Here is a 24093-nt window from a genome sequence, read left to right on the forward strand (position 1 = left end):
GAATGACAAATGAATCTAGTTGGAAAGAGTTAAACCTTGTTATCCTTGAGAATTTTACAGAACATTTGCCACTTGTTTATGATCAAAGCAGTAGATCTTTTATGGCTCTAATATGCTATCATCCTCTTCGTCTTGTTTACCGCTGTTTTCTTGCTGCTCCTCGAGGTCAGAGCGTTTGAAGCTGACCGGTTCGCCCGGCTAAATTTCTCTCTAATAGAGGTACAACGGGGGAGTTCCAGGTCTTGCCATCGTTGTTTCCTGTCTGACAGAATGCTCACGCACTGCTGCAACAAATGTTTACGCCCAGTCTCTCATCTTCTGTATGCTATGTGGTGCCATCAGTACAAGTAGTAACGGTTAAATTGCTGGTATGGTCGACAGGATCATGGCAAGTTGAAGTACTGGATACCAAGAATTTGGATTTGTAAAATAGTACGCCGCCCAATGGGTTTTCCTCTGTAAGCCTTCTTTGGCTGCATCTCCAAAGTCTCCTGGGTAATCTAACACCGTGAAAAGTTTACCTTTGTGATTCAAAAAGATAAATTGAATATTTTTCACGTCTAGTGTCATACAACTCAACAGGCTAAGAGCGTCATATACATAATTCTGAGACTTGCTGGAGGTTTTTCAAGGCCGCCGGTTAAGCATTTCAACTGACGCAGCAATCTGACACGCCTCGTTGCCCTGCGGGCCATTGAGGATTTTTGGTAAATTGGCAACTTAGCTTCTGATATAATTTGCATTCCGTGCATTAACAGCCCGACCATCGCTTGTTCGCCTAGTGCTTTTCATGGGCTGAGAACATAAATTTCTTCATAACCTCTCGTCAACGGATACCCGGTTCTCGGTTCGTTTAAGTGATTATTTCCCGACTCCCGCTCCTCAAAATCGCCGATTCCCGTGTCCAGTTCATAATAGCAATCCCGCATCTCGCTTTCTTATTACTTTAAATTCCCGGATCCTGGCCTATAAAAGAGTCCAATTTCGGATCCCGAAAAACCTCTTGGGAACTTTCTTCTCCCTTCTCTCATTAATCGGTTGTAATTTGGTTTTTTAGTTTATATTTCTCATTGTGAATTTCATAAAACACGAAAAACGAAGGCAACTTTCGAATCATAATTTTAGACCTGCTTAGGAAAAACTTACGTTATCCGAAGAAGCTGTTTAAAACTAATTACAGCTTCGTGGTAGTGTGGGGTGGAATAAAATTGGGAGAGAAGGGAGAGGGGGTGTTGGGAGGGTAGAGAGCCTACAAAACTAGAACTTAACTATCAGACCCTGGGTAAGGGCATATAGCGACAGCAATGCGTCCGTCAATGGTCGGTGGCACCCCTCTTAGCATCCAGCTATCTTCTTGATGGATTTGCGCGCTGTACATCAACTCGTCATCTTTGGTGTATATTTCTACACTGATGAGGTCTTTCTCTACATCAGTACTCACGACGATGACATGTGCACCTGTCCGATGAAATGCAAGCCTAGCCGGACCATACCCATGTAAACGTTCCAGTTCAAAATTGTTCAGACGGTTGCCGTATTCACTGAAGTGTGAACACAGGAATCTTCTTTGTCCACCACCATAACACGACCTTCATTAGCAATAGTGATATCCCACGGATTCTTCAGTATTCCTTCTCCAAACTACAAACAAACTATCCGTCATTGTCATATTTCTCCAATGATGCAGGGGCTTTCAATGCCAGTATAGTCCCTGTATCACTGACTGACAGTCCTATGTAGTCGACTTCTTCCCTCAGACAAAAACCTGTATTAAAGATCAGCGGTTTTAGCAAGTCTATAAACCAAGCAAGATTTCTCAGTCCCAGGCTTCTCCAGAGCAGTCAGCAGAAAGAAGTTGTCTTTCACGTCGATGGCTACGTCCCAAATATTTGATCGGGAATTTACATCATCGGTAGGAAGACTGGAATCCTTGTCAAACGTTCCGCTGCGGTCAAATATCTTCACGTTACCACTGCAATGAATTCTGCTATTCAAAACTAGTTTTAACGGCTGGCATAGAGTGTAAATCATCAATGCACACTTTGCATCCTACCAAAGCATCCGTGCAATGGTCTAAATTTTCTAATACCGATATCATCATTCGATACTACATTGCTCGAATGCAGTCAGACATTTCTAAAGCTTCATTGTTGAAGGGCAATGTTGCTTTACTTTGAGAATCTCTAAATGATTCCTTCGCTTCACAGAGCTTTCTCGTCGCTGATTCATCCAGGTATAAAGCCCCAAGTTTCTCATTCCTTCAGTGAAAGAAAGTGTTTCTGTACAAACCACTTGTGCTGTTTCTCCGTTATACCCGTTCCCGAACTTCGCCTTGTCAAACACTTCATTCGACTGATCAACTCCTTCTTTAAAGAAGCTGATGCTTGCCAGAAAATATCTCCATGATAGTCCATCCAACTTTGACTTGATATCGTCAATTTCACGCACGATAAGGGAAAGAATATTAATTTTTTTTATCTGTCACGTCACCATCTAAAAGTTTCTCTATTGCCCTAGGACGGGGGCCTTGGGATTTTCGGTTTTGTGGTTTTGGCTCTCTATGGATCGTTTTTTCGATTTTGGTGTTCATTGTTGTTTGCGGATTTTCCAAATTTCAGCATTTGGTTTCGGTTTTCGTCAGAATACTAATGGATTTTCGGATTTGGTATTCGATGTGGTGTTTGTTTATCCTCTTTGGGTTCCGGTTTCTCTTCGACCTAAGCGCGGGCAATGATGCGCCTCCACTGATCTCGAGTACCCGCAAAACCTTTGTGTGCCCCACTTGCATTGGATTGATAAGGGTTTTGATAACTGGGATGTGGAAATTTATCGGTTTGACGGTTTTCGGTTTTAATTGAATGTTTTAGCGGTTTGGCGGTTTTGGATGATGGTGATGTTCTTTTCGATCACAATACAAGTGATATTCCTCAATAAAGGCCAGATCGTATATGCATTGGCAATACGCATGTATAGAATTAGAAACTTACTTTCGCGCGCGCTGGAACGTAAAGTATTACCTATTTCTACTAGAACGTTAAGGATGATGTTTTCACTCAGTTTTGTTGGGGGGTCCAAATCCGTTAGCAGATTTGGACGGGGGGGGGTTCCACATCCGCCAGCGGATTTGGACCGGAGGGTCCAAATCTAGGGGGGTCCAATCCACTCGGACAGCGGAATATTTAGGTCGTGCTGGAAAGTTGAAGTGTTGAGTCGTGAAAAAAAGTTGCAGTCGTGAAAAATGTTGAAGTCGTGCAAGAAAGTTGAAGTCGTGTAAGATAGTTGAAGTCGTGCAGGAAAGTTGAATTCGTGAAAAGAAAGTTAGTTGTGCAGGAAAGTTGAAGTCGTGAAAAAGAGTTGAAGTACTGTAGGAAAGTTGAAGTCGTGCAGGAAAGTTGAAGTCGTGAAAAAAAAGATTTGATGAGAAATACGAGATGGCACTAACCTGGTCCCGTACCATGCCCCCCCCCCCCCCTTTTAGTTCTGCCTTTTCTGACAAGCATGCCAACGATGGCTTTAAACACGGCTCTTGGAATCGAAGAAGTCACTCTGACGATTTTTTCAAATCGATGTTACAGTATTCTAGGTGATATGCAGAGTAAAAATCGGATGAAAAAAGTCAGCTTGACTATTGTGCACTTGGTGGGCTTACTTGTCAATCTGTGAGGTTCATGCAAACTGGCCTTCCTGCCTTTGTCATCGTGAGAAAAAAAAAATGTGGAATTTTCACCCAAAAATGATAAATTTGAAATAGGTCTACGGCAAGTAGCACTAAGCAATATTCAATTTGGTCTTTTTATTTGTTACTAGGTGTTATGAATTTATTCAATTTTCTTTTATTTAACGTATTCTTTTCCATACAGTGTGCTTTTTTAACATTCACCTTTTAATTGACAATCGAATTGTTATTCAACATTCAAATATTCGTCGCTAAGCAAAGATTCTTACGAATTACAACGGGATCAACTTTTGGTCGTTAAACTTTCCGACAACGCATTAAACAGACAAGGTTGGTGGCCAACAATTGTTGCACTCAAGATTTCCGGCAGTATATATGCTAACATGAAGAACCATAAAATTTGAGGTAATGAGTTTGTTAACGTAACAAAGCGTGAAAGCTCCTTAATCTATCGTTGTTTGCAGATTTGCAAAGCACAAACCATGAGTTAGTCCCATTTAAGCTTTTTCAATCAATCAGAGATCCACTTTGAAATGGTTATTGAAATCTATCCTAACAAAAAGAGGTAAAGGGTATGTTCCAGAGGTTCTTCAGGAGGAACGCGAATTAAAGTTTCTTGGTTTTATGCAGGTTCCTTGTCTTTAAATTGTTATAGTTTTAAGTCAGAAGTGATAACTTACAAGGTACCGGGAGAACCAAGAAAAATTTAGCCGAGAGGCTTACTTCCGTTGCGTTGGGAATTCACAATATAAAGTTTTTTTTTTCCCTTTGGGCTTAAAAAGGCACGCTAGCCAGAGACATTCCTTTGGGAGAGATTCGCTTCAAATTTCAATGCCGCAAGATTCCCTTTGTATTAGATGGGAATGCAATCTTTTGTGAGTGTTTTCAGTCCCTGTAAGAAAGATAATGAATGTTAGACACTTTTAAAATAATGCTTACTTAAAACATCCTCACCGCGTTTGTTTTTTTTTTTTTTTGTTGTTGCCTTTTTTTTTCGACAAATGGGTGATTTGTTCAGCATTATACTTTTGAAAAAGAAAATATATAATTTTTAGATTAAAAAAGTGGGGCCTTAAAGCAGGATATTGAGTATCTAGGCGAAATACATATGACGTGTATCATCTCTCTGATCTCTTGTGCCCGCGGTAGATTAATTTCAGTACCAAAAAGAGTAGATAAATGCATCAATGAAAACAAAATAACTAAAAAGGGCGAGTTATGGAATCATAGTGAGTAGTTATATCGTCATCAGGCAGCAATCAATTATTATCGAAATCTTAGACGCCACCAATATAGAACCTTCGTGTCACTTTCGGTTGCGTGAGAAGATCGCGTGACATAATGAAGGGGCTGTCTATGTTTAGCCGCAATCAAATTAAGATGGCGGCCGTCGCTATAGAGAGCCGTTTGCAATTACAACATCTGTTCAAAGACATATCTCCGAAGTTTGACCGCACAGAGTCGGAAAATGTTGTGCAATCTTTGAAAAATAACTATGGAGGCAAATTTAATTCGCTAAGAAGTCAAGATTTATTGCAATGTTTACAACTTCTTGCGAAGCATGGCTATGTGTCTGGAGGCAAAGTGAAACTAATCGAAGACTACGTTGCTCCGAAATCGAGCAAAGAAGAACTGATCAAAGAAGCTATAAGAAAGTTCAAGGCCTCTCGTCCAGCTGTTAAAGAGGAGGAATTTCAAGGGCGGGACGATGACATTAAGGAGATCACCGAAAAACTGGAGTCAAAAGAGGTCCCAGTTTTAAACTTATTTGGGTCTTCCGGTGTTGGAAAGACAAGACTCGCCAACGAAGTTTGCTCACAGTGGCGAGGAAATTATCGAGTCTTTGATCTTAGAGAAGTTAAGAGTATAAAAGCGATGTATTACCACATCCTTAGTTCCCTTGACCTTTCTGTTCCAGTCGGTTTCGTGAACCTGAACTATGTTGTAAAAAAAGTTCACGATAAGATCAAAGATTTGAAAAGTGGGGGGCATTCCGTTCTGTTCTTGCTCGATAATGTGGACCGGTTTGCCACAGGACAAGAAATGGATAGGAAGAGCCTAAAAAAAGACTTTGTACAGTTCCTCGAACAACTTTTCGAACTTGATGGCAAAGGAGAAAGATGTGCATTAAAGCTGCTGCTCACATCGAGGATTGAGTTCACAAATGCCAAACTGGTGGATAATTTTAAAGTGAAGTCTCTAAAAACGTCATCTTCAGAGAAAATTCTTTTTCCTGCGGGATCAACTGGTGTTCAAGTCCACCAGAAAGATAATCTAATCGGCATCTCCAAAGGATTCCCAATTGTTCTCAAAGGAATGGGTGCTATTTTGCGCCAGGAAAGAAAATCTGCCGATGACCTTATTGCTGAAGTTGCTGCTACTCCGAAGAAATCAAAAGTGCACGAGGATGCTGAAGAAATGTCAGTTAGTTTTGAAGAAGAAGGAGTTGATGCAGGTCAGATATCTGTAATTAGAGAAATGTTTGCTACACTTCCAAGTGACCGTTTAAAAGTGACTGCAGTAGTAATTTCCTTGTTTCATGGGCCATTCTCTGTGGCAACAGCTTCCGAAGTTCTCGGTATTGACCAATCAGAGGCTCTTGCACAGCTAGAGGGTCTTGTGGCCAGTGCAATAATTTCTGTAGTCGATGAAGAAGCAAAAGAGAGGAAATATGACATTCATCCACTCTTACAAAAGTATGCTGACAGTATCAAGAGTGACAAACACTTTTTCGCAGCCTACATGAAAGCAAAGGGACGCTATTACGAACTCTTTATGTCCAGGATGAAGAAAATAGCGAAACTTATAGATCCCGAGTATGTCAAAGCATTTCATTTGTTTGACACTGACAGGGCAAATTATGAGTTTGTTCTTGAGATCTCCTTACAACCAGAATATTTCAAAGTTCCAGGTGAATTTCATGAGAATGCTTTAATTGCATCACTTTTTATGGCAATGCTGACTGAAGGCAAAATAGTTACCCTGTTTCATTCCTGGGCTGAGATGTGTGAAGATGATGGAAAATCAGGTAAGGGTCATAACGGATCTGATTGTCCTAATGCTTGTCTTTTGTGTCATATTTAATTGGAAGAAATTGAATAATGATTCTCATGTTGTCTAGGAGACATTTTGTCAAGAGTCATATCAGTAGCTCATAGACATGGGTAAAATTAACAATTGGAAAAATATTTCCACTCCTAAAAGTGGAATTAAGTATTTCAGCTTTAATAATAATGCAAAAATTCATAATCATGTTCTGCTGACAGATATGATGAATGTTTTAACCTTTAACTCCCAAGATCTGATGTTTAATTCTCCCCTTTAGCTGCTAAATATTTCCTTGTGAATTAGTTATGAGAACTTAGTGCTAGATCAAGATAGCAGCTTCTACCTGTTAGGTTTGAATATTCCCAAGATCTGATTGTTAATTCTCCCCTCTACTTACTAAATATTTCTTTGTAAATTGGTTATGAGAACTTGGTGCTAGATCAAGATGGCAGCTTCTACCTGATAGGTTTGAATATTCTCATTACCTGTTTCCTGAATATTGTATGGATATTAAAGGGAGAAGTTTCATGTTAATCACTTGTGAAGATTAAAGGGTTTACCTTTTTACACCCTAACATCAGTATGTATATTCTCCATACTGTTCTTTTAATATTTTCTAAGATCCTGAGGAGGAGAATTTTTTTTTACAAATTATCAAGAGCTTCTTTAGTCGGGGAAACACAAGTGTGATGCTTTAGGGGAAAATTAGATGTTAGTCACTCATAGGAGAAAATGAGTTAATTCATCTGTTGCACTTAAAATGCAGCTGTTGAAAAGTAGAGTTGCCATGACAATTGGTTCTATTGTGCTAAATACATGCAAACATATAATTTGCTTGAAAGCATAGACCCTTTAACTCCCAAGATGCTATTATTAATTCTCATTACTGTCTGCTATATAATTCTTGTAATGTTATAGTTCAGAGAATTTGGCACTGGATCAACTAATAATCCCCTAATTGATATAGTTCTTTATTCTCATTGTATTGATATTGTAAGGAGAAATTCTGTTTTTGTCATTCATGGTAGTTAATGGGTTGCATTAAAGCCTAGTCCTTCCTTTTGCCAGTACATCCTGTTACCTCATAACGAAATAAAATAATTTATAGATTCAATGTTTCAAAAATTCAAAAAAAGTAGAGTTGTGATGACAATTGGTCCTGTCGTTTTAGATATTTGTTATCTGCTTTAAAGCATCAAGTTAAAGACTAGTCCATCCTTTAGCTAGTAAATCCTGTTACCTCATTACTATAAACCAAATAATTTAGATTCAATGTTCAAAAAAATAAAAAAATAATAAAACTCATAGTAACTTAAAATGTTTATCCTTCTGAGAGAGCTGACACTAAAAGTAAAATTTTTTTAACTTATATTTCTTGAACAACTTAAATGTGAATGTAATGCATCTTGCAGTGTCAGAGATTAGAATGAATGGGTAGATTTTGTGTTTCTAAGTTGCTGAAGTTGTAAAGACTTGAATAGTACACTCATCTGCCCCATTTGAGTTAAAAGTTAAAACTTCTGACTACCATTTAAATTAAGCATTCATTGTGGTACTATGTGCTTATCGGAAGTGGAATGTTTTTATTCCAGAGTTATAAAATTTATTTTAAAATTTTGGTTACAATTCATCTATTTTAGTGCTGCCTTATAAAACTTCAAGCTTATAACCAGTACCATAGCTGTTAACACATGAAAGACAGGAGGCAGCACTGAGGTGAAGTGGTCAAACTGCTGGACTTAATGTAAAGTGATGGTATCAGATTAAAGTATGATATCTGCTACTTACCAGATTTGTTATTGAAATCTGTTCTAAAAGGGCAACCAAACTACTTCTCACCAGCTGGGAATTCATACCACTTTATGTTCATTTGGTATTCCTTTTGTAACAATTTGATTTTTTTTTCTCTTTTTTTGCTTTCTATTGTTTTTCTAATTCCAATATTATGGTCATTAGTGTCAGAACATTTATAATATGTTAATTATCCGAACTATTTACAACACTATGTATAGTTAGACAGAGATTGCATGCTGCCAATGACAAAATTATTTGTTTAGAACTAGAAGTATCTAAGATGCAATTGGACTCATAAAGCAAAGGCAAACACAAGAAACAAACAAAAAAAGCAAATGAAACATTTACCCTTTAACTCTCAGTAATGATAAACATGTAACTTCTCCCCATAATATCAATACATGTTCAAGCATACAGGTAATAAGAATACAAAAACTTATCAGATAAAAGTTATCTTGTCAGCTAACAACAAATTCTCATGACTAATTTGGAGGGAGATGTTTATATTAGCACCTAAAGGAGATAATTAACAATCAGAACTTGAGAGTTAAAGTTGGTTAACAAACAAATTAAAAGTAATAACCATGATCTAGAGAAATTTTCCATGAGTGTGGGGGGCAATTCTGGATTGTTTTATTTTTGCTTACTTTACTCTGTGATCGGTCCAGAAATCTTGCAGCTGCACAAGTTTCTTGCACCTGCACTTTCTAAACCAATCAGGTGCAAAAGTTAAACCAATCACAACTTGGTTGCTTGCATTATTCCGCACTTTAGGTGTTTGGTTGGTTTTATTTTAGTTGGCTTTTAAAGGTGTTTGCCTTTCTTTTAACTGGCCATGGTAATTACCTTGGTTTTGGGTTTAAAACACTCAATTGAAAAACACTCTAATCATTAAGAATGAATGCAATTCTCAATAAGATTTTTATGTAATAGGTTCTCTTGGTAGAACACAGCTAAAGTGCTGGGAAGCCTTGCAAGTTGCAGACATTCATGGAACAGAGAAAGGATTTGAAGTACTGAAGGAAGCTTTGGGTTCAATGGAGAAAGTTGAAGATCAATCCACTGACACTTTCAAGCTCACTAAAGCCCTTTATTTGCACACTGAAGGTGAAATCCTTTGGAGAAACATTGATTACAAGAAAGCTCTTGAAAGCTTGCAGTTGTCCTTGACATTCTCAGAGGAGCTGCTAAAAGAGCATACAGATTTGGCAAGGTGCTACAATGCTGTTGGAAATTGTTACTCCCGCCTTAACCAGCCAACGGTAGCACTTGAGTTCTATGAAAAAGCCTACAACATGCAAAAGAAATTGGCTGGCTCTGAGTATCATGTTCATATGCCAATGTACAAGCACCAAATTGGCACAGCATATCAGGGTCTCCAAAAGTATGACAAGGCGGTTGAATATTACAGAGATGCATTGAGACTTCTGGAAGAACTCAATCTTTCAGGTTCAGGCGATGAAGCGCACTTTTGCAGAGAAATTGCCAATGCCCTTCTGTGGCAGGAGAAATATTCAGAAGCAGCTGAACCTGCAATGCGTGCTTACAACATTAGGAAGAAACTTCTCAAAAATCACCCACTTATGGTGCGCAGCATTTTCCAACGAGCTATCCTTCAGCACCGCTTGCAAGATTATGATGGAGCCTTGAAACTTTACCTTGAAGCATGGGAGATGGAGAAGTCACTTGATGTTGGGAACCACAGTGAGGTGTGGCAAAAAATTATCACTGGTGTGGAGGACATGTGTGACTTTTTGAAGAATGGAGAAAGGAAACAAACATTTAGAAAAGATGCTTTGAAGTTTTGTAAACAGTTTTGGATAGAAAAGAAAAAGTATCCACGATTTGCTTTTATTGATTCTAACAAGGACATTATTGATACCTTGATGGATCTTGTCAGTGATGAGAATGACAAGTATGAATTGCAAAAAGAACAGCTTTGGTTCTATGAGGGTATGTACAATGCCACCAGGGAAGAACTTCAAAAGGTATGTGACCTGGAAACTGAAAGTGATACACTTCACTACATGTTGGAAGAAATGACCAAGCTTCTTAACCAAATGATACACCTTTGTCATCAACTTAAGGATTACAAGCAGGAGGAACTATACACAAATGAATTACAGGTGTTATGGTTTTAACTTACATTGTTTCTTTATTAACTACCATACTGATTACAAGTTTATTTCTACAGTATATTTGATCCATCTCCTATCACAAAAATTACCTGCATACTCTACTAGAAGTTTCTTTCGTAGTCACTGGTAGTCTGCATCAAAAAGCTTTATTGCCAATTTATCAAGTGGTAACAACAACAGCTTGTTATAAGCTCCCCTTACATGTATGTACAAATACTAAACATTGTATAACATTTCATATGATTTCATGATATCCTATCTTTAAATCAGCTTGCATTCAATTTGTTAACTAAGTGCATGACTTATGGTATACATAACATGGTAAACAATAGAACATTACAGAATTTTCTAGATCATATTCTACATTATCTACACTGACACAGTATTAATAAATTAACCCTTTAACTCCTACGAGTGACCAAGACAGAATTTTACCTTACAATATCTGTACAATATCAAGGAGACAAGTGATGAGAATAGAAAAAAATATTGATTAGGGGATTATTAGTTGATCCAATACCAAATTCTCCAAACTAACATCACAGGAGCTAAATGGCAGACAGTAAGGAGAATTATGAATGAGATCTTGGGAGTTAAAGGATTAACCTTTCATCATGACAAAGTAGGAAAACCACACAGTAACTTAACTTTTTTAGGTCAGTTACAATGTGATAACCAAAGACTTTTTGGTAACATCAATTTCAGTGCTTTAACATAAAATGACATCAGCATGGGCAATTTAAGCACCACATGAAAACAAGGTCATTGCAACAAAATTACTGGTAAATTAACTGATAGTTGATTGCATTCACACCCACTATAAACCTCTTGTAAAAAATTATAATTATATGAACACTTCTTTAAAAAAAAAACACTCAAACCTATTTTTCATGGCCATGAAAACAGAGATTTTCATGATATTTTCTGAGGTCAAGTTGTATTCTGAGGGCATGAGGTCTCAGAATGACAAGATTTGATTTTCTTTGACCACAAATATTTGTTAGGGTCCCATCATTTGTGATTGGATATGTACAGAATCCACTGGCCCTCTTATCTTTGCAGTGTCAATGTCATCTTGTTCATGTAGAATCCACTGGCCCTCCTATCTTTGCAGTGTCAATGTCATCTTGTTCATGTAGTTATACTACATTTAAATGTATATGAATATTTATAATGGTAATTGGACTGAGTGGAGTGTAATTTGATCTGAAACCATACAAAATTGAATGAGTACACAGCACAAGTTTGATTAAATTTTGGAATCAAAATTAGGATTTCAGAACAAAATTCTACAACACATAGTTCAAATACCACTTTATTACATTATTTTGAAATTGCAGAATTCAAGCCTTTAATATATTTTTTTAGTCTGTGCTGATTTGTATAAAGTTGCTGTCACTCATTTTCTTGCAATCTGATTGACCTTTTTTTAAATCAAGCCTTGAAACTTGCTTGGTTAATGTGTTTTAGTAAAGCTGTCTCACTGGCTGAGAAAAAGATGCAATTTAGAGCATAAAATAGTGCAATATGTGAATAAATCACACCAGTGATAGCTGATCAAATTGCATAGATCAAAAGTGATTTCAAAATGGATGTAACAAATATGTAGATCACAAGTAATTTCAAAATAGATGTAACAAATATGTATATGCTATTCATTTTGTTGTATATTGTAATATAAACAATAGCCTCTATTCTGACTGCAAATATGCGAGGATACTTGTCTGCAGACATTACCTGTTCTGGGATGCTAACAGTTCTGAAAGAGTGAAGCTTGAGGAAAACTGTGAGCTCTGAGGAACAATGATGTCCAAGGACAAATATAGAAGTATATTTTCATGCCGAATGGAGGCTATCATCTTCATTACTCTTCAAATATTTTCGCAATTTGTGGATAAAATTTTTGCGAACAATTTACTGTTTGCTGTGTCGGATGTTTAATTTTCAGTGTTATAAGGTATGACTTGGTAAACAAACAAACATGTCCCTTCTCTCATCTCCAATCAAATTTTAAACGAATCCTTGAGATGCAAGTAAGCCAATTGTGCGCAGGTAGAAACATTTGATGGATTATATTGACTGACAACACAAACCATGAAAGTTACATACTTTGTGTTTATACCATACTTTGCATTTTTCAGGCTGTAAAAGATGGGAGAGTCCCAGAGGTGACATCACACTCAAAAGGTACTAAACCTTACAGTTGTTTGACATATTTCAGTAGCATGCTTTTAACCAATATGTAAAGGTGCATTAATTGTTTCTAGATCTAAATCTTTTCTGGCTAGAATACTAGTATACAATCCAAATTGAAGACATGTAGAGCTAAAGAGGTTTTCATAGCTACATGTGTATACAGATCACAATACATAATCAAAAGGGTTGAACTGCGGCTACTTTTCGCTTAACTTTTGTCAAGCAATTTTGAAAGTTTCAAAAAAATACAATTCTTGCATTATTACTTGTGTAAAAAAATTTCTATCCACACTTTTAGTGAAATGACCCATTCATCTCTCCAGCCGATGGAGTTTTCCGCACAGCTTCTCGTTTCACAAATTAGAGACTTTCATTTCGCAAATTACAGATTCCTAATATAAAAAATTACAGATTTCCATTTCAAAGATTTCCGAATTTTTCAAAATAACAGATTTCCAAACTGCTTCGTTTCGTTTCGTTTCGCAAGTTACAGTAAGCCCAATGCAACACCACCTAAAAGTAACGAAACAAAACAAATAGTAATCATAATAATAATATAATCATAATTTTAAGGGATGACTGTGTTCATGTGATAATTAATCATAACACTTATTGGGCAAGAGTAATACAAATGACTGCTGTCTGGTACCAGGTCTCGAAGCCATGTCTTATTTTGAAGGTCGTCTGTTTATGTTTTAGGATGATTTTTTTCCTTCAAGCCCACATCTTAATTGTTTTTCACTGGTATGCTTAGTCGTAGATTTCATACATACATTCCGTAGTACATGTTCGGCCCGAAATTAGCAGTCATCCCCTCTAAAGTCCTCCGCTACTAATCCTCACAATTGTCTAGCAGTCCGCCATCTTTAATAAAATGTTTACTCTCCCCAGACTCCTCAGCGACATCAGTACTCGTTACCACGCTTCGCGCAGTAAATTGGTGATGATTCAACTTTTTTGGCAAAAAATCAGAATTGTAATTCAGTGAAACTGATGACTTTAGAGTAAGATAACAAACAAAAAGTGGTTGGGTTAAAATACCACATTTGATGTCTTCTGAGATCTGAGTTATTTCTCAAAACTTCTGATTAAGTATTAATGGTTTCGATTATATTTATAGCAAGGGACTTTCTTTCAAAAATTTTTCCAAAAGGTCTTATTTACAATCGGAACGAAAACCGAACCAGAGTGCCTTCAATCAACATAGCTTCATACATTCAATATGCAATTTGGAGTTTATGATCTCTTCGTGTAGCATGCGCGCTGAAAGCTTGTATTTTAAAAGTGTTCGCTATATCTAAGCGTTGAAGAGCTTGCTATTAATTTTGATGTTTTTGTAAGCTCCTATTAAAACAGAGGCAATAAAAGCAGTTTAGATAAAAGGGAAAAGATTGAACGGCATATCTGGATTACTACCACAGAGTTTGCGTTTCTTGTGTTGAAATTGAAGTACCCTTCAAGAGAAACGCATTGCGTGAGGCGTCGTTTTCTTTGCCACGATTTTTCTTACTTTTCCTTCATATTTTCTGCTCATCTATTCAATTGTTCAGTTGTTAATATTGTGTCCTTGCGGATTGTAAATTTTCTTTCAGGCGCCTTGATTGGTCTCTCGCGCTTTTTGAGGGTTGTATTTAGCATCATTTAATTGATCACAAAATCGATCATAAATTCACTCTTTTCGCAGTTAAACCTTGCTGATAGTTACTTCATAAAAGCAATATAACATATTTTCCTGCGTTATATAACATGATAAACCCACTTGGAAGATATTGGAAGAACATTTGAGAAGCTTAGCCCTCGTCAGAGTAAATCGCTCTGACAGAGGCTAAAGCCAGCTCCAGAATCCCCACTTTACATTATCAGTTCGGTTGCTGACACCAAACTATCCTATGTTCAATCATCTCATCAGTTACCTTGGTTGCTAAACGACTTATTACAAATCTTTCCTGGATTGAGAAAGAACATGCCTTTTTTTTTGTCTAATCACATAGCTCCAGAAGAAGATAAGTCACTTGAGGTAGAAGAATTTTCCTCCAGATCAACTGATCCAGACGGTCGCCAGAAGGAGGAGGCTGCAAGAAAAGTGGATGAAAGAAAGACTGTCATCAAGAGGTGCAGTTCATTTGCATGTAGTCGTTCTGTTATCCCACGTTGGTGGAATTATATATACATATATACACAAAAAATTAATAAGTTATATAATTGCCCTAAGGGTGGCTACTATGCAGTTTCTCCTCACAACATCACCCCTGAATCAAACTTTAAGGTCAGAAAAATAAAGAAAATGATCACCCTCCAATGCAGCTCTAGATTGTCAAAAGACTTCTCGTCAGCAACTTAAGAAATGTTTTCCGAATAGTTTGGAGAAAATAAAAACTGCATGATGTCAGGGTGTAAAGGGTTAACATGATTTGCGAATATTTGCGTGCAATGCACATTAGCGACATAACAATCATATTAAGCTGAGCTTAATAAAAGAAAAACTTTCCCTGAGTAGAATGAACCATGATGGTCACATGCACAATTGAAAATTTCGGGATAAAGAAAAGAATGGCTATTTTGAATGCTGTTCATAAAATTTTAAATAGAATGTTATTGATTCTCTTACTTGATGAGATAGCTCAGATACAATTTGCACTACAATTGTTCAAAAACCTACAATTTATTCCATAAAAATAAGTCCACACTTATTTAGAAGAATCATTGCTTCACTGAATTAGGTACTCTCAATTCGTGACATTCGGAAGCGTTGTATTGGCTATAGTCCGGTGATCTAAAGCCTTTTAAGTTCTTCCCAAATATCTGTCCTACGTTATTTGTACAACGATAGCCCTATAGAAAGGGTAGTCTTAGGTTGCTAATAATTTACTCTTTAACTGCGGTATTATTATAGTTTAGCATTCCTGCAGAGGACTAATAACTTTTCAAAAGAAAACCTGATTCTGTCACATATTGACCCGCAAAAAAGGTATAAAAGACGCCATTTTGGCCTTGCCCAACGAAGCAGACTGCACCTTCGTGATTTGGTCATTTAATAGTGACATCACATCCGGAATGTCAACCCTCGAGCATAAAATATCAAAATGTTACGTTATGCATAAGCTTTTCGCCGATGGAGTAAGATACAGACAACCAATTAGCTCTACATAAAGATAGCCCACCACTGAAGTTGATGAGACCGAGTTTAAAGAGCTGCAAAACCATCTTGAAAGAGAAATTCACTTTACATTCAAGAAGAAACATGATAAGCGTTTTCACTCAAACAAAGGCTCGTTAAATGTAATTTTGTGATTATTTCAGAGGTAAAATTGTAGACGAGTCAGAGACCTGGAATCTTGCAAAAGCTGGTGCATCCATCACATTTAACCTTGGAGCGAGAACAAAATCCTTGACCACAACATGTTCATTATGGACCCCCGCAGCCCTTTCTCCGCCCATTGGTAGTAATGAGCTCTTGGTAAGCAATGTCATTGAACTGTCTCATGATGGCCCACCTGATCTGGAGTTCATGGAAAATGATTCGGGAAGCATAGATGTAGCTTTCTTGCACAGTGCCTCTAACTTCAAAGGGTACGAGGTGGTTATCAAGCAGTTAGTTGACTCCGAATACAACGAGTGGGAGGATTTGGAGACAAAAAACATTTGGCATTCGTCAGGTACTGAAATGATAAATTTCACCGATGAGATCCATCCACAAGTATCATTCCATATACTTCTTGCTAATATCTCAATCCATTGTTAGGATCATTTAAGGGAGATGGACAGCCGGCTTAGTGGTTAGTGCACGTAATTCCAGATCGACATTTACAGCTTCATGGTGGTATGTTCTCGGGCAAAACTTAGAATGGATTAGAATAACAACATGGAAGTTCTCCCATACAGACCTTCAGCTTGGCTAATAGGGACTAAGTAATAATTGACACGGATTATACCTACAGGAACGTTATTAACAGTATCTTTATGTCGTGGTCGAGATTCTCTTACACAGACCTCTCTGTTAGAAAGATTTAAGTAGTAACCATAACTAATGATATGTATTACAGCATTACTAATAATATCAATATATTACAGTAAATCCAACCGTCCCCAATTGGACGTGCCCTTCCGCTGAAGCTTCTTGCTCGAAAAGGTGGTTTTCCTCGTTTGCAGCAGTCTGGCGCCTCAAGTCTTTTGTCTTTCCTAAGCCTACGTCTAAGACCTCTGAGTTTATCTGTTCACTACCAGACTATCCAAATGTTAGTGTTGCGATTCCATGGAATTCTTTGCCTGCCGATACAGACTTTTCTTTAACTCTAAAGGTATTTACACCCGATGTCGCATTTGTAAGAAATAATAATGATGATGATAAGATGATGATGATAATAATGATGAAATTTATTGCCATCATTATCGTTAGCATTCACATCATTATTACTATATCGATCATTTGTTTCAAAAGACTTAGATGGTGATGACAAAAAAACCAAGTTATTGCCGAGAGGATGTTACCTTGATATAAAATCAAATGCTTTGACCTTAATTACGGCCAATAGCGGATTTTATGAAAACTATCATGTTAGTATAGAGTGCATAGATTTTAGCTGAAAAAAAAAATGTTTAATCAAATCTATTTATCGTCCCTATTTCATTTGGCAAACTACTGGTAGCTAACAAGAGTACCTTGGGTTATCATAAATTTTTGATATGATTGTTTTGGCTCTTTTAATTTGAGGTGCAAGAAGCGCCAACCATCGACCACGATGCGGAAGGAATGTTTGTTGGTCCGATTCTTCACATTTCGTGCTCAAACAATGTGACGCTGTCAGCGCCAGCGAAAATCAGCCTCCCGTTGGTACTCACAGACGGTGGAATAGAGCCAGCGGAACTGCATTCAGGTCAAGTGAAGATACTACATTTCAATGCGAGAGAGGAATCACAAGAATGGACGGATATCACAGATCATTTGGATATGCCTGTAGTCCTTAGAGGTGGAATAGTGACGTTTCATGTCAAAACTTTCTGCCGGTAAGATGAATGTGTAGACCGCATTATTATTTTATAAACTGTATGCAGTTAATTTTTTTTTTTTTTTTGCATTTCTCGAAGTGAACCATTAGTTTTAGAAACCAGAAGTTCGCTTTGCAATTGCTGTGAAACTCCAAATTTCGTCAATTCATATGCTATGGGTTTGAATGTGATGATGAGTGCAAAAGAGTAAACTAACACAGATTTAAGGCCGTGAGGACCATTTCCAAATTATACGCCTAATTTTTGAGATATTTTGATCCCACTGGCAAGTGAATGGAGTTGTTAAAAATAACAAGCATCCAGTGAAAATTATATATGAGCTTTTGTTCTGCTCCACAGTGTAAGTCGTATACAAACGTTTGAAATCTGTTGTTTTAACATGCAGCGCTTTCCACAAATGAGGTATACCTACTTGTGAGTAAAATAACCCCCTCCCACCCCCTCTGCTCCTCGTTTTCCTCCCCCTCCTCTTCCTCCTCCTACTCTCTCTCAACATTTGGCGCGTCTCTCGAGCTTCCCCAGGTTATTCAAGCTGGCTTTAAAATCAAAAGGTCTCATTGGAAATAGTTTCTCTCTTGCGAAGTTCAAAAACCGGACTTGTTGATTAGTTTTGAGCTAGGTAACTGACTCGGGTGGATACTTTAAAAAGGTCATGGTACTTGTCGAGGGATTATTTCCCTCTAGCAAATATTTCTTCTCAAGCGGTCAACATTTACAAAAGTGTACATACCTCTTTAAACGTGTGTGTGTGTGTGTGTTTTTTTTTCATGTCGTGTAGAGTTTCCTGCCATTCTCTTTCAGGTTTTGGCCCTGGTTGTTGAAGACGTCCGCCAGCATTCCATGGAAATATGCCTCGCTCCTATGCGATGGAACCATGAAACATCAAGCTGGGTTTTTAGCTTGCTTATGCAATGATGTAGTACCCTCGAGATACGTCTTGAATATGTTTTGTTTCCCGCAGCAGTTAAGGTCCTTAGTGAATAGCGATATTTCCTCAACATATTGTGTGAATATGCAAGGAGAAGGAACCTCGAAGAAACCGCTGTCTAGCGGTGATGAAACATGTGTGTCTCTATCAAATGGATTTGAAGTGCAGGGAGCGGGAAATGTAGAGGACATCGTCTTAAAGTAAGTACCAGCACTGTTACGTTTCATCGTTCCGTCCTCATGATCCGCTCATTCGTAAAATAATGTAGAAAGGCATAGTGACTCTGCCTCTGTAACTAAGCTGCAACTAAGAGGAGGGTTGAGAAAGCGGCTCTGTCCTATGGTCTCCCGGCTTAAGGTCACAAGTCTGTTTCACGAAGGGATCTAAATTATCCATTCTAACTTCTTACCTTTAGAAAGCTCAAAATCTAAGAGAAATTTACACTTCAGCATTGTAAAGTTAAATAAGTTCCTTAAGTAAGTGATTCCTTCACTGAGTTTGACCAGGAAGAAAGTCAAAATAACTTAACGAGTGTTTTTGCCGCTTGCAAAGACGCAAATTTAAGTGATTTGCTAAATCCACTATACTAGAAACCTAGGAAAAAAGTTGATATCCATCTAAACTTTTGTTCCCTTATTTATGCGAGGTTCCACAGTGAGCACCATGCTCACGAGTTTCTGCGTGTTAGTATTAAAGACCCGAGTGATCTGCAAGTCGACTTCCTAAAACTGCTAGGAGGCAAGGAGAGAAATGATTTCCCAATAATATGTAAAGTGCCCATCATTCCAAGATCTCCAACACAGGTATTTACGATACTGCTGTTTAAATGCATACATCTGCATTTTCATTCACTGAAACAAACTATGTGGATAAACAAAAATTGTACTGTCGTAAATCGCTTCCCAGAATGCTTGGAACTCAACCAAACAAAGTATTTGTGGTGAAATATCTTTTATTTCATTAAAGTATTAGGACGATTATAATGTAAAGTAAAGTCAAAGAGTTACACTTGCAGCTTTTTCTCGAGGCTCTCTTCGACATACATAGATTCTGCAATTTCCATCTCCCAATTGCCTTGCAACTTCAGCAGCTTGTCGACAAATAAATTTAAGCTGTTCTGAATATTGGATGTTAATCCTGTTGCCCCACTGAACCATACGTTTTAGAGATTACAGTCTTTTGGATTGAAATTTAGGGTGTACCTGGCAGTGAAAAGCATGTGGCCACACCCATATAATTTCCAGAGACACTAATTTGGTGGCATGAGTTTTCGATCCACTCGGATATAAATATGTTTACCTTTCCAGTAATTATTATTGCTTGTTAATGTTTCTTACACGCTCAATATGAAATTTAAAATGAGTGGGATAACCTCTACTGTATTCATTTCACCAAAACAAATCCAGCGAATACTTAAGAAAATAAAGCGGCAAACTAGGATTCGGCCTTCCGATCCTTTGATCCAGATTTTTTCTTTTTATATCAGTGGTAATCTGGAAAGCGGCAGGTTTCTTCTTGAAAAATAGTCCTTTCGGGTTAGAGGCACTGCTGAGTCGACAATAGTCTTGCAAAATTCGCCATCAAAAGGTTTCCGAGTAACATCATGAAGTCATTTTAAGGTAGCACGACCTTATTGAGGACGAATCACTGGAAACAGAAGTATGATGAATGTCGTATAGGTAAAGAAATGTCCTGCCCAAAGGAAATCGTACAGGAACATATAAGACATTAAAAGTTTTTAATTTAGTGTACTACTTTTATTTTTCAGTTGCTTTGAGGTCACTTTCCATGCCTCTGCTTTCTTCTTCTTTGTTTTTTCTTTTTCTTGTTATTTAGTAATTTTCCTTATTTCCTCATTTCTATTTGCTCCATACGCACCCGTAATATTGCGAATTTTCCCTCCACCATTTAGGGTCATGTTCCTGCCACCTTTGATCCTGAAGAAGAAAGTAGTAAGTTGTTGTTTTTGTCGTTGGTTTCGTTGTCGTTCGAATAAAATGATGGCTGGTCTAGTAAAGTTTACTAGACCAGCCATCATTGTTCGAAAATATGCAAACTCAAAAATGCAGGCTCTGTGGGTTTTGAAAATGTAGCATTTAGTGACAAAGCAACGTGTTCTCAACGGAAAGTCATAATAATCTGCCTTACTTCATGTGTTAATACATCAGGACATGCTCTACCACACTCGACAGTGATCGCTTCTTGTCTATTACGTATCAGTAAACTCGATCCAGACCTTCACAGTAGGTTTGTCCTTCCTTGTAAGGAATTTGATACTGGAAACGAGTAAAGCGCAAAACAGCTCAGTTAGGAAAGACACAAAGAATTGTAATTTTCTGAAATATTATTCCGTTGGTTATATCCCTAAAATAATGGAGTCACTTTAACGGTAAGAAACCCTTTGCGACTATGTTTTATTATAACAGCCCCATTTTTCAAATTTGTTAGTGCTCATTATTACCTAGAAAAGAAATTGACAAAACTTACTACTCTAAGTCGTGAAGGCTGGGTCTTACCTGCACGATCGCAGTCCAGGATCACCAAACCATTGTTTCCGAACCATACGCGCCATAACACTTGCGTTCGCTCTCAACCCAACCATGTCATTAACCCCATTTTTATGCAGGCATTTCCGCCCAAAGTGAGAAACATTCATGACCTCCTTTCAAGGTGTTTGTCGGGCCATACGCCCTTACACTTGCGTTAGTTCTCAACCCAGCCATCTCATTAATTCCATTATTATGCAGGTATATCCGCCCAAAGTGTGAAACATTCAATTGTAAAGCATTCAAAAGTAGAATCATCGTCAAGCAGCCTTGTTGCGGCTCATAGGAAGAGGAAACGGAAATCTACAGGTATTACCAAGATTGAAAATGTTGCGATGGACTTTCCTTTTTATTGTAGTTTTTTTCAAGTTTGCATATCGCTGTTACATGTTTATCTATGGTGAAATTTGTTTATGCAGAAAGGCTGGTATTATATTTATTAGACATCCTTTAGACCTCCTTATAATGCAAATGTTATTTAAAAATAAGGAATTAAAACTGGGCGCTATCACTAATCCAACACCCGTGTGCCTTTAACAACTATTACCTATTCCAGCATTAGTAGCTGGAGACTAGCCAGGAGACATTGTTAATGACCTCCATTTTCAAGATGTTTGTCGGGCCATACGCCATAACTCTTGGGTTAGTTCTCAACCCAGCCATCTCATTAACTCAATTATTATGCAGGTATTTCCGCCCAAAGTGTGAAACATTCAGTTGTAAAGCATTCAAATGTAAAATCATCGTCACACAGCCTTGTTGCGGCTCCAAGGAAGAAGATACGCCAATCTGCAGGTAGTACCGAGATTGAAAATGTTGCGATGGATTTTCTTTTTTGTATTTTTTCAAGTTTGCATATCGCTGCTTCACGTTTATCTATGGTAAAATTTGTTTTATGCAGAAAGACTGGCATTATATTTATTGAACATCTTTCACACCCAGTTACAATGTGCCACATTACAACTGGGTGTGGAAGAGAATAAAAAATAACGAATTAAAATTGGGCGCTATCCGGTGACTAATCCAACACTCATGTATCTCGAACAACTATCACCTATTCCAGCATTAGCAGCTGGAGACCGGCTAGGAGACGTTGTTAATGACCTCCATTTACATGATGTTTGTCGGGTCATACACGAAATAAGAGGTCAGAAATAAATAATGAGTCTGCAAAACGTTCTAAGCGTTTTTTATTATTATTATTATTATTATGGGTTGGGAAAATGATTCCCCTGCTGCTGCAAATGTCTCCTCGCCCAAGCTTGACAATCTCTAGGGCCGACGATACGGTATTAAATTTTACAAAAGAGAGAACTCGCCTTTCTTCAGGACTGTTCGCTATTCACCAAATCCTTGAAGCACCCGTTTTCTATTTTTTTTATTCTCCCTCCGTTGTTATCCTCAGGTATCTATTTGGTTAAAGATGGTGAACCATCAGATGAGGAGTTGGAATATCTGTCTAGGGAACTTGCAGAAAAATGGGACAAATTAGGAAGACGCCTGGGATTCAACCAAGCTGCAATAAGTAGCTATGATGAAGACAAAACGAAGTTGGAAGATAAAGCTCTTAACATGTTAATGGGTTGGAAACAAGAACAAGGCAGCAAAGCCACTTACACAGTTTTGAACGATGCTTTGTGTCACAAATTGGTGAAATGTAAACGTCTAGCAGAACAGTTTTGTTGCGATAAGGTTGAAGGCAATGCCTCATCTTAGTCTTATAATATAAAGACTGATCTTTTCTGCATTACGTCAAATATCTTTGTGAGTACTCCAAAGAGCGTCTGTGTCGAGCATTCGCGCCTAGTAAGTCGTTCGTTTTCCTTGTGACTCAAGATAGGGAAAAAATTATCTCTAAAGAAAAGATATTTACTCGCATTTTTGCACTCAAGAACCCCTAACTAAAGAATACTAAGGTCGGAATTCACTCAGACGTCCAGAACTACAGACCAGAGCTGAATAACGTCTGCGCACGCGCTACGCTTTGGCGCGGAAAACGAGTTGTTTCCGAATTTTGAGTCGTTTGCACGTTTGATTTTCTATGCTACAGATTCTAGGCGTTTTTTCCTAGCTGCTTTTTTATAGAATAACTTCCAAAAACTTTCTGCACCCTCTAGATATTTTCAAAATTTAATTTTCTTCTTAAAAACACTAGATATAGGAAAATGCCTTCAACGACAACAAAATGCCTTAGTTCAAAATGCCAGCCCTATTTTTCGCCGCAAATTCCGCTGAATTTTAACCTCGAACGCTTGAGCCCGTGTTATTGACCATATAACTGTGACGAAGTATTTATTGTTTAGCTCTATCGTCCAGAGCATGTGAAGTACATTACTACCCTCAAGCATCTCATCTCATACTTCACAGCTTGACATTAGAATGCATTTTCTCCTTACTGTTCTCTGTGCATTTCCTAAGGAACAGACATAGAGAATTGGTTTAACAATTAAGAGCTTCTTAAGTTAGTGATCAGTTACTATATTCTCGTATTCTTAATTTTTGACTTAGGTCGACACTGTAAGGAAAAATTAGATGCTAGACACTGTTGGAGTTGAATTTATCGTTTGTGGTTAGCTTGAAGTAACAGCGTAATTTTTTATAGAGTGAGACTCCCCTCGTCTCAGTGTGGTGGATGAGCATAAAACGTGTAACGGCCTTAGAATAAAATTTGTAGATGCTGAGCTACCTTTTTGTTCTTAAAAAGTGTGAAAGTTCAGCAAAAATCAAATAAAAAATGTCTCTTTCTCAGGCTTAACTCCC

At 37.7% G+C, this 24093-nt stretch overlaps 1 protein-coding gene across 3 annotated transcripts; it reads left to right on the top strand.

The window, feature by feature from the left end:
* Positions 1 to 4654: 4654 nt before the first annotated feature.
* Positions 4655 to 24072, top strand: LOC131791935 (uncharacterized). 3 transcript variants are annotated; one of them, XM_066167565.1, is made up of 13 exons: positions 4655 to 6704; positions 9452 to 10644; positions 12798 to 12843; positions 14844 to 14964; positions 16153 to 16508; positions 16924 to 17150; positions 17564 to 17856; positions 18661 to 18987; positions 19434 to 19590; positions 20700 to 20739; positions 21535 to 21642; positions 22021 to 22128; positions 22739 to 24072. In XM_066167565.1, exons 1-13 carry the CDS (start codon positions 5018 to 5020, stop codon positions 23047 to 23049), a joined length of 4974 nt encoding a protein of 1657 aa, XP_066023662.1. In that variant the 5' UTR covers positions 4655 to 5017; the 3' UTR covers positions 23050 to 24072. The 3 variants fall into 3 exon arrangements, with proteins under 3 accessions (XP_066023662.1, XP_066023663.1, XP_066023664.1); XM_066167567.1 differs by having other exon boundaries at positions 4656 to 6704; positions 9452 to 10506; XM_066167566.1 differs by lacking the exon at positions 21535 to 21642.
* The last annotated feature ends 21 nt before the right edge of the window (positions 24073 to 24093 follow it).

This window comes from Pocillopora verrucosa, chromosome 5 (assembly GCF_036669915.1).
Source record: "Pocillopora verrucosa isolate sample1 chromosome 5, ASM3666991v2, whole genome shotgun sequence".
NCBI lineage: Eukaryota > Metazoa > Cnidaria > Anthozoa > Scleractinia > Pocilloporidae > Pocillopora > Pocillopora verrucosa.